Source organism: Cryptomeria japonica, chromosome 1 (assembly GCF_030272615.1).
Source record: "Cryptomeria japonica chromosome 1, Sugi_1.0, whole genome shotgun sequence".
NCBI classification, from domain to species: domain Eukaryota; kingdom Viridiplantae; phylum Streptophyta; class Pinopsida; order Cupressales; family Cupressaceae; genus Cryptomeria; species Cryptomeria japonica.
Window position 1 is genome coordinate 659,539,024 of NC_081405.1, and position 13,977 is coordinate 659,553,000.

The 13,977-nt window shown below is 35.1% G+C and overlaps 1 protein-coding gene across 2 annotated transcripts in view; it reads left to right on the plus strand.

The window, feature by feature from the left end:
• Positions 1-3,982: 3,982 nt before the first annotated feature.
• The window catches only part of LOC131050428 (putative serine carboxypeptidase-like 52), a 39,701-nt gene continuing 29,706 nt past the window's right edge, over positions 3,983-13,977 (plus strand). The window contains exons 1-2 of one of the 2 annotated variants that reach the window (XR_009372490.1): positions 3,983-4,230; positions 4,838-4,939. Coding sequence is in view for 1 of the 2 variants with exons in the window: in XM_059220917.1 (XP_059076900.1) it covers positions 4,172-4,230; positions 4,838-4,906 (128 nt within the window). In the remaining variant the exon portion in view is untranslated. The remainder of the gene's footprint in view (positions 4,231-4,837; positions 4,940-13,977) is intronic. The other variant, XM_059220917.1, reaches the window with a different exon arrangement.

A 13,977-nucleotide genomic window follows, 5' to 3' on the forward strand; every position in this document is an offset into this window, starting at 1 on the left:
TCATTTCATTTTATTAATTGAAAAATGTACATATTTATAGATCTCACAAATTCAACAACTTTCCTATAAATATGCTAACATTTATGACAACTAATAGTGTGTTCAACAACAAACTACAAACTGTTGACAAAATTGTGACTATTAAATAGCTTATATATATTTAATAATATATATAAAATAAGCCAAGAGATATCTTATTGTACCTTAATGAGAGACTGAGTTGAGGTTGTGGTGGTGCCAAGCTATTGAGCTCATGCGTAGATTCTTTCACTACTCATGTCCACCGATTTCACTACTTTGCCAACTCACTTTATAAGACAAGCAAACGGCTGTCAATTTTACTCAAAAAGACAAATGTTAACTAATACTTTTGCTGTCGTTGTAAGAAGCCTCTCGGCTTAACAATAACTAGAGAAGACTAGTGACAACAGTGGACTTAACTAACATCTCTACAGGTCTTTATTCGCACATACACAATACTATTATAATTCATTTTTGAGATATTCTCTAACACTCCCCCTTAATGAAAACTGAATTTTGATGGACTTAACATATCTCTACATAGTACAAACTAGAAAATAAACTAACTAGCAACATAAACCAAAGCAATAGAAAATATATTATGTAGAAGTTATTCTTTGAAAACAGTTCTTGGACCAATAAGACATCTTCAAGTTGCTTCCCAACTGCAAAACTGCAAATATAGTCACCTTGCAATCATCGAAGTTCCCAACATCATTGGACACCATTTGGACATGATGTGTCTCACACCCTTGTAAAGGTATGATGCTAAACTTCCAAATATCAAATCCTCCTTTTAACTATTGGACACCATTTGGACATGAAGTGTCTCACACCCTTGTAAAGGTATGATGCTAAACTTCCCAATTTCAAATCCTCTTAACTATCGGACACCAATCCTCACATGTATGTGTCATAACCCACTAAGGTATGGTTTCTCTAAACCACATGCACCTCAAATTATTGAGCGTCTATCTATGCTTTGTTGCATACCTCCCAATCTTCAAAGTGTTGGTCCTATCAATATCTAGAGGTTCTTCAACAACTATAATTACTAATTCTTTAACTTTCTCTTTGAGGTCACTTCCATGAATTTTACAATTGATTGCAGTATGACCTATTTTCCTACAATAGTAACATTCAATTTTATTCTTACCTGACATTCTCTTTCCCATCCTTTTCTTTGAGTATGATGCAAGCTCTTGCTGAGTATATCCTCTTGAATGTCCTATAGTTGCTCTCTTTTCTACAACTAAGAGCACTGAATCACATTTTTAAAGTTTGTGAAGGCATCTAACTAAGAGTAAAAATAACATTGCTATATTTTGAAGACAAACTATTTGACAAGATAGCCTTAGCATCCTTTTATCTACCACAACACCAACTTCTACTAGTTGTTTAACGAGAGATCTTAGATTGTTTATGTGGTTAGACATAGTATTTTCATCAAACATCTTGAATCTAAATAATTGTAACTTTAAATAGAACTTTACATTTAAATATAACTTTACATTTGTTTCTTTTGCTCCAAACAACTTATTTTATTCATCCCAAATTTCTTTAGATGATTTTTCTAAATCAACATGATGTAACTTTTAATCCAAAAGAGAAAGGCCAATGGACTTGGATTTTTCATCTCTATTTTCCCAATCAATCTTACTTTTAGAATCTGTAGGTACTACTTCTATGCTATTCACTATAAAATCCAATCTCTATTTTCCCAATCAATCTTCCTTTTAGAATCTGTAGATACTACTTCTATGCTATACACTATATTCCATAAATTTTTGTTCTTCAATTGCATTTGTATTTTCACCTTCCATGTGTAAAAATTATGATCATTAATGTTTTTTAGAAGTGTTTCCATTTTAGATACTTCTACGATGAAAACAAAAAAAAATACTTTTATGATTGTATCACAATAGAAGGATTCGCAGCAGCATAAGGGGTTTTAGCAACTTTGGTTTTTTACTTTGTATTCTATTGCTTCCTCTGGCAGCTAGAAAGCATAAGTAGTTCTTCTGCAATATTTTAGATATCCATCATAGGTCCACATAGTAGCACCCTCAAACACATTGGCGGCAACTTCCTCCAATCAATCTATGTATTGGTTTCTATGAGCATAAAGTTACAGATCATGGATCAGCTTCTTTGCAGCATTCAAATCTTTAAACTTCCCACCAAACATTCAAACTGTCACGAAGACTTCAGAACATACTCTTCGGCAAGAAGGGGAGGAGCACATGATGGCTTTAATACCAAATCAAAAAATATGATAATAGTAAAAAAACAGAGAATGAAACTATTGTATGATTCATTTCATTTTATTAAATAACATATGTACATATTTATATTTCCAATAAACCCAAAAACTTTCCTATAAAAGCTAATATATATGACAACTAACTTGTGTATTCAACGGCAAAATATAAACTGATGACATCAAATTGTGATTATTGACAACAACCAGAGAAGACTAGTGATGGTAACAAGCTTAACCAACACCTCTACAAATCTTTATTGACACGTACACAACACTATTATAATTCAGTTTTGAGATGTTCTCTAACACTTGCTTCCTCTTACATTTCTAAAACATGCTGCACAAGGATCACCTATGAAATAATCACTTCAAAATGCCTATCATGCCAAGATGTCACTTGGGGAGGTTATTTAGCTTTTTATTTTATCTTTAATTAAAAAAAATCTAGAAAATACTTAAAATAATGAATTAGCGAGGAATGGCCTAGTTGAATTTACATGTAAAAGATTTAGTGTAGGACATAAATACGAAGTTCTGGGCTGGGATGTCCCATCATTATTGTATTTTGGAGAAATATGGGATCATGAATAGTGTATTTGTTGTGTATAACATTGTTTATGTTGCTAACATAGCTTTATTCAGTAAGAGAAAATTTGTTGCATTTTTTTTTCGATTTATATTTACATGCTTGCATTCTACCATATATTTCCTTTTCTTTGTGACAGGTATTGAAGTCGGTGCAAAGCCAATCCTAAATATTAAGGTCAAATTATTTGATAGAATTAAGTGAAGGCCAAAGTTCTTTTGTTCAGTACATCCAATTGTGTTTTTGGCTGTGGACCAACTATTTTTCTTGCATTACCACTTCTTCAAGATTAGATGGTTTCATAGACTGATGTCTTTAATTGGTATATTTCAGGGCTATTTGATTGGTAATGGGATGACAGATAAAATATTTGGCAATGCACAGGTGCCCTTTGCACATGGAATGGCCCTCATACCAAATGAAATATACGAGGTTTCTATCCATGAGATCCATTGAAAGCTTAAAAGTTGTCTGTAATTTATACATTCTTCATGAACAAATGCTAATTACAAGGCAATTTTGTGGTACAAAATGAATATTAGTTTGAAATGGACTTTTTTGGATAAAGATATATTGTATCATTTATTTGCTTTTGGATTTGATTGTGTGAATTTTTTTGCATCAATGTTTCGGATCACACTCCATGATCCATCATCAGGATGATAGAGAGTGCGGGGAGATGTATAATTGTAAGTGACCAATAATACATCTCCCGGCACTATCTATCATCTTGATGATGGATCACGGAGTGTGATCCGAAACATTGATGCAAAAAAAATAACACAATCGAATCTAGAAGCAGCTAAATGATACAGATATGAATTGTGAAAATCTGATAAATTTAAAGATATATTGTAATGCCTCAAATATTTCAATCATTTATTATTCTAGGAAATACTTGATATGATATTTCTGACATGGCAGGCAACCAAGGGGGCTTGCAATGGTAATTTTTCATCCCCAAATTCTTCATGTCAAATCCAAAATACACTCAATATTTGAGGTGAAGTTCACAACCCCTACCTTACTTCTATGACTACTACATTTTAGTAATCCAAATTTCCTGGTCTCTTTCTAAAACTTGTTTTAATATTTTGTTTTGAAACAGCAATTTCTTTCTCATCTCAATGAAGCTAATATCCTCGACCCAGCTTGTTACACCATTTCAATGAAGCAAGAAAATGTAAGTGGTCAGAAAAAACCAGCAAAGAGATACGAGAAGTTGGAAATACTAGATCAACTTAAAGAAGCAAGGAGAAGAATGTTTTCTCAAGTTTGGTCCAGAAGGTTTGCAGCTCAAGATGGATTTCTCCAAATTCCCCTTCAACTTGGTTATGATGACAAGTCTTGCCCTCTTCTGGTAAATCAAAATCATCCTTCTTTGATACATAAAACTGGAAGCTTGAATAATAACTGTAAATGGTTTAATGCATCTTTGCAACACTTATATTGTCACCAACTTTGAGAATACATATTATAACCTGCAATGAAGGTAGAAACTTACATATCGGAATCCAATAACATGGTGCCTTCATTTATTTATTCTAGAAGCACTAGGAGATGTAAGAAAGCAAAATCCTTGTTTGAACAAATTTTCAACCTATTGCATAGTGCACATTGCACTCAGGCATATATTTGAAGCATATTATATTTGCAATGTTGCAAGAATTTTGATCTCCAGTTCTCTTTTGGGCTTCTTGTATAGCTATCCAATGCAATAAGAATCTAATCTTTGTATACACTTAATATTCCCATCTATTTAACCTTCAGACTATAGCTGTTAGTTTTTCATAAAGATATCCTTAACGGCACAGTTTTTTTTGTTGGAAATGATAAACAAAATGGAAATTTTGGTGTTAAAGAATTATCGACTTGCCATATTGATAGGAATTGTTTGTGCTAGATGTTTAATTACAACCAAACATTGTATACATTCTATTAATATAATGCTTCATCTTGTGAAACAGGAGAAATATATCCTTTCAGATATCTGGGCAAAAAGTCCTTTCGTCAGAAAAACAATTCGTGCCCTACCGGTAGTCTCTTTAACTCACTTCCTCCCTTGACAGGTGAACCAAATTTAATTTCCTTATTTCCACATTGTTAGAATTATAGGATTCTAATACCCTAGTGAATTATTTTTTAATATGTTGAGTTATGATATCATTGTTACTTGTTGAAAATGCAGGAAAAATTATTTTAAAAAAATCTAATATATAATGTGTACAACAAAAATATATAAAATATTATTGTTAATTATTCATAATATAAAGCAATTGTGCAAATGTTTATATATAGGCATTACATTCTTGTGAAACTTCCCAAACTACCCCACGAGAAACTAATTTGCAACTGATTAAAATGAGAACTTTAATTTTTCCTATACCCCCACCCGCACCCCCACCCCCACTTCCCCTTATAGTTTACAACACAACAAAACATACTGATTTAAAAATACAAATAAATATTCTCTGGAAGTTTTTCTTTGAAAAGAATTGTTGGACCAGGTAGAAATCTAGCAAGTTGCCTTGTAACTCTCATAAAGGTTTAGCTCTAGGGTTAATTTCCCAATTCTCTGGTTACCAACCTCCCCAAACTCCAGAATCACAGATCTCCCAAATTATTGTCCACAACAATCCATGTTGAGCTACATCCATAGTTCTCTATGAATTTATTTCATAACTCTTGTAAAGATATGATTCCCAAGATCCTTAGTCTTTTGAACTAATTGGGAAACAATAAATGTTGATTTTATACTAGATCCCTTACTATCTTCAAAATATAAACTTCATAATAGATTAATTCTTCAATACTGTTAGCATCAAAAACTAAAACTAAAACGTATGCTTCTAAGTTCTAACAAAGCACCATCTCTGAGCAAGAAGCTAGCTTGAGATGATGAGATTCATGTAGCGTCTAGTGCCCCAACCTCCTATTTGGCACTTGCTAGTCCTTACCCTCCAAAGGTAGCACCAGAGGTAGTGTTACAATTTTTGAAAGCACAATCAACACAATAAATATTTTCGGACATGTTTGTAAAGCTTATAATGCAATAGGATGTTGGGTTCAATTGAAAATGTTTCTATACAATAACTACGTTTCCAACAAGAAAAAAAATAGCCTCACAAATGATCTTTACAATACATTTTAAAATTACAAAAAGATAAACCTTATATCTTCAAATAAAATAAGCCTTCAACTGTTTCAATGATGCAACTACGCCCTTATTTCTCAAAAATAAATAATATGTATAAAAACAAAACATGCCACTTCAATTTAAAAATAAAAATAACTATCTCTTACCAAAACCTCCACATTTCCACATAGGCATCCATTGTAGACATGAGATGGAAACACTCAAATGTAGAAACAAAATTTACCACCAGCCTCTAAACTGAGTAATAGGATCTCCCATGTGCTCCTCATGGTTGTTAATTGAAAAAATTGACTACATATGAATTGACTGAGAATTCACCACTCAACACCTCTTACCAGCAACAAATTAATTGTTTTCATCATTTTTACTAGTCGTTATTAATGCCTCTGTAGAAACTTAAACACATCTGTAGAAAATTAAAAAATTAGAAGTTCAACGCTACTTGTACCTATGCACTCATAAAATTGTGTTGAACAACAATAATAGAAGAGAAATGATTATTTTGGCAAACAATAACAAAAATAAAAAGGATTCTATTATAGCCATTCTGCCTATTACATTCAATAGATTGGCTTTATAAAGCCATTATTTTCCTGTTTGGGGAATAACTTCCTACTCAACTAAAAAACTAACTAACTAGATTATTAAATGTAAACCTTATTTCCTATCAACTCCCTTCAGGTTTACATTATAAAAAAGAGAAACAGAAAAAAAACTGTATCAACATTCACCTAAACTTCTTAGTTTAGGCAAATGGCCCGATTATCCAACTCTGCATCAACATTAACCCAAACTTCTCTATCTTGGGAAATTTCTTGACTATCCCTGCATCAACATCAACCCAAACTCCTCATGTGATGCAGGAGCATCCACGGTGTAAGGGCTATCCTCATCAACCAAAACTATGTTTATTTTTAATTTCCTATAGTTTAGTTGGATAAATGTTTTAGGTGAATAATTTGAAGCAATAAGGCCAAATATTTTGATCACATTCTAATGTTGTTGTAATGTCCCTTGCTAACTCTGATATAAACTTCTAATTCTTTTCACTTAGATATTCCGTCAAACACTTGGCTAACATTGTTTCAGTCTGCTGATCTTAGTTTCAGATTTATATCAGAGACATATAACACTAATTCTTCATGTAAGAACATTCTCAAAATGGAAGTATAACAATATAGAAATGTTGGACAGCAACCCCAAATGTATTATGAAATCAATGAAGCTTATAATCAGGCATATCTACTTGCTGACATTTTGTCAAATGAGTGACATACAACCTCAGAATTCAATTATATATGGTGCAGCCCTATATGCTTGATCCTTATTCATGTAATAGCACAATGAATCATTACAAGCTCAAAACGCATGGTCTAATAATCATTACTAATTCTCAGATTTTCTGAGGACAAATAGCACTCACATGACTCATGCAAACAACTGGAATTACATTGAAATGAGATGCCTTGGAACCTGATATGATTTCGCCCAAGTGAGGTGATGAAGAAGCAACAATATCCAAGATCAAGGATCCCCCCCAAAATACAATATTGAACCATGCCTAGTGCCGTCCCTGCTGCTGCCAGTGCTACGTAGAACCAGATGTAATCTGCATACAAAATGTCCAAATTCCATTCCAAACTGATCGATCTTAATGCTAGGGATAGGCTCTATACTCAATGATGGAAATCCACGCCAAATTAAGACGTTATGCCCCAAATCGAAGGTCTCTAGTTGCTGAGAGCCTAACTGATAATTCACCAACAATGTGTCTTCAAACCTTTACCAAACTCACACCAAAATGTCCAAAAAGAATCGCCTTGCTTCCTAGATGAAGTCGCTGTCCTCCAAGGTGGGAATCGATGCATCAACCAGGAGCAATGAACCAAATCGTGGGTAACAAGAAGTCTGCACCAATCTGATGTAAGCCAGCAATTTAACTTGATTCACCTTCTAATACTACAAGATAGCATCGACCTCCTTCCTAGACAAAAAATCACTGATCCCAACTATGAAGATTTGTATCTAACATTCCCCTAAGACAAAATCGTAGTTAGTGGAAGTCTGAAGCAAATCTTCCAAACTGTTATGACTGATATGAAATCTCCTTAAGCCCGATGTGAAAAGCTGAGTGCTCCTCACTCACAAAGCAACCCTTCAGAGGGTCTTTCACCTCCTCAGTTATGCTGATCGAAGGGAGGTATCGTTCCCTAGGATCTATTATGCGGACAACCCCTGGGTTTCACAATTCAACACGAGATAACAAAACAACTCATTCCTGATCATGAATCACCCTCTTCTATTTATCCTTTTCATAATCCATCATAAGATTCCTTCTAGAAGAGGGTAGGTACACTTTATTATTTATTAAGTGACTTTTTAATTATTTTTATTTTTTACTTTAGTCACTTTATTAATTTAATAAAAAATAAAGTCATCTCACGTGTGATTTTAAACAAATATAATGAGACAACCTATATAATATTAAATTAAATAATTTTCCCCCTTATTTCTCCTCAAACAATTCTAGGCTAAAATCAGGGACAATACAATCCGCCCCTCTTGAAATTGCTTGTCCCCAAACAATCACGGCTGCAAGGAACTCTTCCCCCACCTGGATCCCACGGAAAACTATGTAATGTCACTGTGAACACCACACAACTGCTGCACTATCACCTGAATCCACTGAATCAAATCAATAACATCATCATGTGCTACAGGAGTACAAATCTCACGAGGTAGCAAATCAAGTGGCTGATCTTTCTTGCTCCCAATCTTTGCTGTAAGTAAATCATCAAATAAACCATCCACCACTTGTAGTCCTGAATTATGTATCTGAAGTAAGTCATGCACATGAATGAGGATTTTAAGTGACACTGTAGAGACTCCTCACTATATATACTTCTGAGTTTCCTTGTGGGGAACCTATATGAAGTCCTGAAATATTAGAAGAAGAATCCCAATCATCACTGTCAAGAGAATGATCCACATCCCAATCATAGAGTGGATTGTCTAACAACCATGTCAAACAAGGGATTGTCCATCAACTCAAGCTTCTCCTGCATAATCATATGATCCCTTTTCCTGCTTTCCCCCCTACAAAGAGACATAGAATGCAAGCTCCCGTCTACAATTCCCCTAAATACATGAGTCCTATCATTCAATTCAAACTTCATTTCCATCTTAGGCACATTGAGGGTAAATACTCCAATGTCTTGGAGCCATTTCATACCCAAGACTACATCCACTGCACCCATGTTGACCACATAGAAATCAGTTTGCAATTCATAATCATTCAACTGCAAAGTAAGATTACCTATCTGTTTGGTGCACATGAGGGTATAACCATCTGCTACTCTGACTCTAAATCCGTTGAAGTCCTCTGTCTACAACCTGCATATAGTCACAAACCCTTCATCAATAAAATTGTGTGATACTCCAGTGTCTAAGAGTGCAATACAACGTTGCCCATTGAATGTTCCTCAGAATCTGAAGGTAACGTCATCCTGCTTTTCAGCAAACAGGGCCATAGGAGAAAGATTTCCATCTGGTTCAAACTCTTCTGAAGCAGCTGGTTGATCCAAATTTTCAGAATCAGGATCCTCATAGTTTACCCACATTGCATGATTTGCCTTACCCTTAGGTCTTAAGGGGCAATCATGCTCTCTACTGTAGGGTTCCTTGCACCAAAAACATATTTTCCTTCTTCTTAGGTCTTCTCGTGTCTCCTCATCCATCATAGGTGTCGGTTTCTTTTTCTTTTCAACAAGTTGTTGAGGACTCTCCTGTCTGGTAGAAGGAGTTTCCTTATTATAACTTTTGTTTCTAGGTGCTGCGAACTCCATGCTCCTTGCTTCCTGTAGTGTAGGTGGATCAAAGGCTTTCAACCATCCTCTGAGTGGCTCCATTAATCCTTCCATGAACAAGACAACCAACCTCCTTTCACTAATGCTAGGCACCATAACTGATAATCTCTTAAAATCAGCAACATAAGTATCAAGAGTCCCATGTTGCTTCAATTGCGCCAACTCACGAAAGCTGACTTCAAGATCCTTGACATCAAACCTTTCAATCAACTTATCCGTAAACTCAGCATAAGTGGTAATGAGATTGTGTCCAAGTGTGATCAAACCATGGTACCACCACTCATGGGCAGCCCCTTCCAAATGTGAGGTGGCAAACCTTATTGCATCTTCCTCAGGCATAAGTCTTAATGATAAGTAGTTGTCAAGCTTCTGCACCCAAGACCTAGTTGTACTTTTATTGCTGCCATCAAAATAAGGCATCGTGATCTTACCAAGTGTCTACTGATAATCATTCCTTGGAACAAAATGATAATTTCTAGCTCCTCTCCTATTCCTTTGATTCATATATTGGTCAAAGGTCCATTGGTCCTTCAAATCAGCAAGTAATGCATTGTACTCCTGGTAAGTTTGTCTCGCGTCTTCTCCAAATGTGGTAGCAGCAACTATAGGAGGATCTTCCCTTGGTGTGAAAGTAGGGAAGAGGGGTCTAGAGGTTGATCGCCTAATAGGAGTTTTGTGAACAAACCTATCTCCTTCAATATTCCTAGTATTTTCATTGCTCCCACTATGCTCAGCTTCATTTCTTTGGTAATTGTTATTGTTGTTGGACTGTTGTTCCATTTTGCCCAATAATCATAACATCATATCCAACATGGTGTCAAATTTCCTTTCTATCCGAGCATCTTTATCTTCTTCCGCCATTTTACCAGCGTCTCTATCCCTCAATGCTGCTGATAATGTGTCCACTTCAGGAACTTGTGGGTTTTGGTACTTCTGTCTCCACTGTTCCCTATTATAGTACCTTACTTCTCTTGCACTCATTCACCAAAATTTGATCACAGGATGGCAGGATGAAAGCTCTGATACCACTGTAATGCCCCTTGCTATCTCTGATATAAACTTCTAATTCTTTTCACTTAGATATTTTGTCAAACACTTGGCTAACATTGTTTCAATCTGCTGATCTTAGTTTCAGATTTATATCAGGGACATCTAACGCTAATTCTTCAATTAAGAACATTCTCAAAATGGAAGTATAACAATATAGAAATGTTGGACAGAAACCCCAAATGTATTATGAAATCAATGAAGCTTATAATCAGGCATATATACTTGCTGACATTTTGTCAAATGAGTGACATACAACCTCAGAATTCAATTATATATGGTGTAGCCCTATATGCTTGATCGTTATTCATGTAATAGCACAATGAATCATTACAAGCTCAAAACAAATGGTCTAATAATCATTACTAATTCTCAGATTTTCTGAGGACAAATAGCACTCACATGACTCATGCAAACAACTGGAATTACATCAAAATGATATGCCTTGGAACCTGATATGATTTAGCCCAAGTGAGGTGATGAAGAAGCAACAATATCCAAGATCAAAGATCCTCCAAAATACAATATCGAACCATGCCTAGTGTCGTCCCTGCTGCTGCCAATGGTAGGTCTGAGAACCAGATGTAATCTACATACAAAATGTCCAAATTCCACTCCAAACTGATCAATCTTAATGTTAAGTTTATATAATTTCTGTGATCAAGAGGCTAGAACAAATGAAGATATAGTCTGGAATTTACTTCGAACTGCAGTAGTGTGAATGGAATGGAAGCACAACACTTATTAATTTCAGTATTGTCCTCCTCCTATTGTATGCATGTTATATATGTGAATGAGAGGGTTCGTAGAGAAGAGATATGTCTTCCCACATGGGAAGACATATCTCTTCCCTACGTACCACTCCTAATGTCACCGCACATTAACAAACAATTTGCTTGCTTGACTGATCCTGATTTATTATAAATCGTTTAACCCCAGCCCGTTAACATGAAGGGGTGTAACCGGTGGCATAAGATAACATTTATTGTTTATCGTATAAACTAATATGTTAACATGTAAGCATTGGAATTATGAAATTTTACGATTGACGTTACCAGAATTAACAGTCCCTTTTAGCTAGGGAGGACATATTTCATGTTTAGAGAAAACATCACAATTCATTCATTCATTGTGGAGAGAAGAGATATCACACCATAGTGATATTCAGAGATATGTTTCAACAATGAATATCAAGTCTCATGATACTCACCATAACTCATAGTTATCAAGTAAGGTATGTGCACTGGCATCAAGTCACATGATGCCTACCATACTCATAATGATTCATGGCATGCCCATGGATATTATGTCCATAATATTCACCATGAAGATCTCTATCATAATTATGGTTTATTTAATGATACCAACCAACTGATATCTACCATAATGTCTCAAAGATATATACTATCATGACATGTCCACAGATATCAAGTCACATGATATCCATCAAATTGAAAAGTCGTCACCCTTAAATAATGTTCACAGGGGGCCCGTGAAGTCATGGAGTCACACACATGACAAATGAAAGAGTTTACACATTAAACATCTTAAATATATTAGTATATCAAAATAAATGAAACTCTATCTCAAAATTAAATAACATTTTCAACCATACCAAGTTTATCTCTAAAGTGTTCAATCTTGATCCTAGAGAGAGGCTTGGTAAGAATGTCTGCAATCTGATCACCTGTAGTAATATAATTCAGTCGGATCACATTCCTTTCCACCATATCTCAAACATAGTGATAAGGAATCTCAATGTGTTTAGACCTGTCATGAAATACTGGATTCATTGAAAGCTTGATGCAACTCTGATTGTCACAATAGATGACAATAGGATTTAAGGGCTGACCAAACAGTCCTACAAGCAATTTCCGGAGCCATACTGCTTCTCTTTCTCCCATGGAGGCTGCAATGTATTCAGCTTCTGTAGAACTTTGAGCAATTGAAGACTGTTTTCTACATATCCATGAGATCATTCCTGATCCTAAACTGAAGCAACATCCTGATGTGCTTTTCCTGTCAACTACGCTTCCAGCCCAATCAAAATCAGTGAATCCATGTAGGTCAAGGTCTACATGTTTATATTTCAGACCAAAACCAATAGTTCCTCGAAGATATCTCAGAATATGCTTTGCAGCAACAAGATGTATTTCCCTAGGTTCACACATGAACTGACTTAGTGTATTAACAACATAACATATATCAGGTCTTGTGTTTACCAAATACATCAGAGATCCAATAATTTGTCTGTAGAGGGTAGGATCTGCAAACTCTGATTCTGCAGCTGTTTCCTTTAGCTTGTGCAGATTTGTCTCCATAGGTGTGGTCATGGATCTACAATCCATCATTCCAAATCTCTTGAGTATATCAATGGTGTATTTTCCTTGATTAAGGATTATACCATCTGCCTGCTACCAAACTTCCAATCCAAGGAAGTAGTGAAGAATTCCTAAATCCTTCATATCAAACTCAGAGGCTAATTCTTTCTTACATCGAGAAATACAATTATCCTCTCCTGTGATTAGTAGATCATCAACATAAAGAATAAGAATTAATAATTCACCATTGATTGCTTTGTAGTAGAGATTTGGATCTGCTTCATTCTTGGAAAACCCTAATTCCAAGAGATAGTGATCAATTCTTTCATACCATGCTCTGCGGGCATGTTTCAGTCCATATAGGGCTTTCTTTAATCTACAGACATGTGATTTAGCCTTATGAATCACAAAACCTTTAGGGTTCTCTAAATAAACTTCTTCTTCAATCTTACCATTCAGAAAAGCAATCTTAACATCCATTTGATGGACTTTCCATCCTTTAGATGCTACAATAGCCAAAACTGCTCGGACAGAAGTGTATCTAGCAACAGGAGCAAATGTCTCTTCATAGTCAATACCTTCTTTCTGTGAGAAACATCTGGCAACAAACCTTGCTTTGTTCTTCTCAATGTTGTCATCTGCTGCATGTTTGATTTTGAAGAGCCATTTAGAAGATACCACAGATTTGCCTTTAGGCCTAGGCACAATATCCCAGA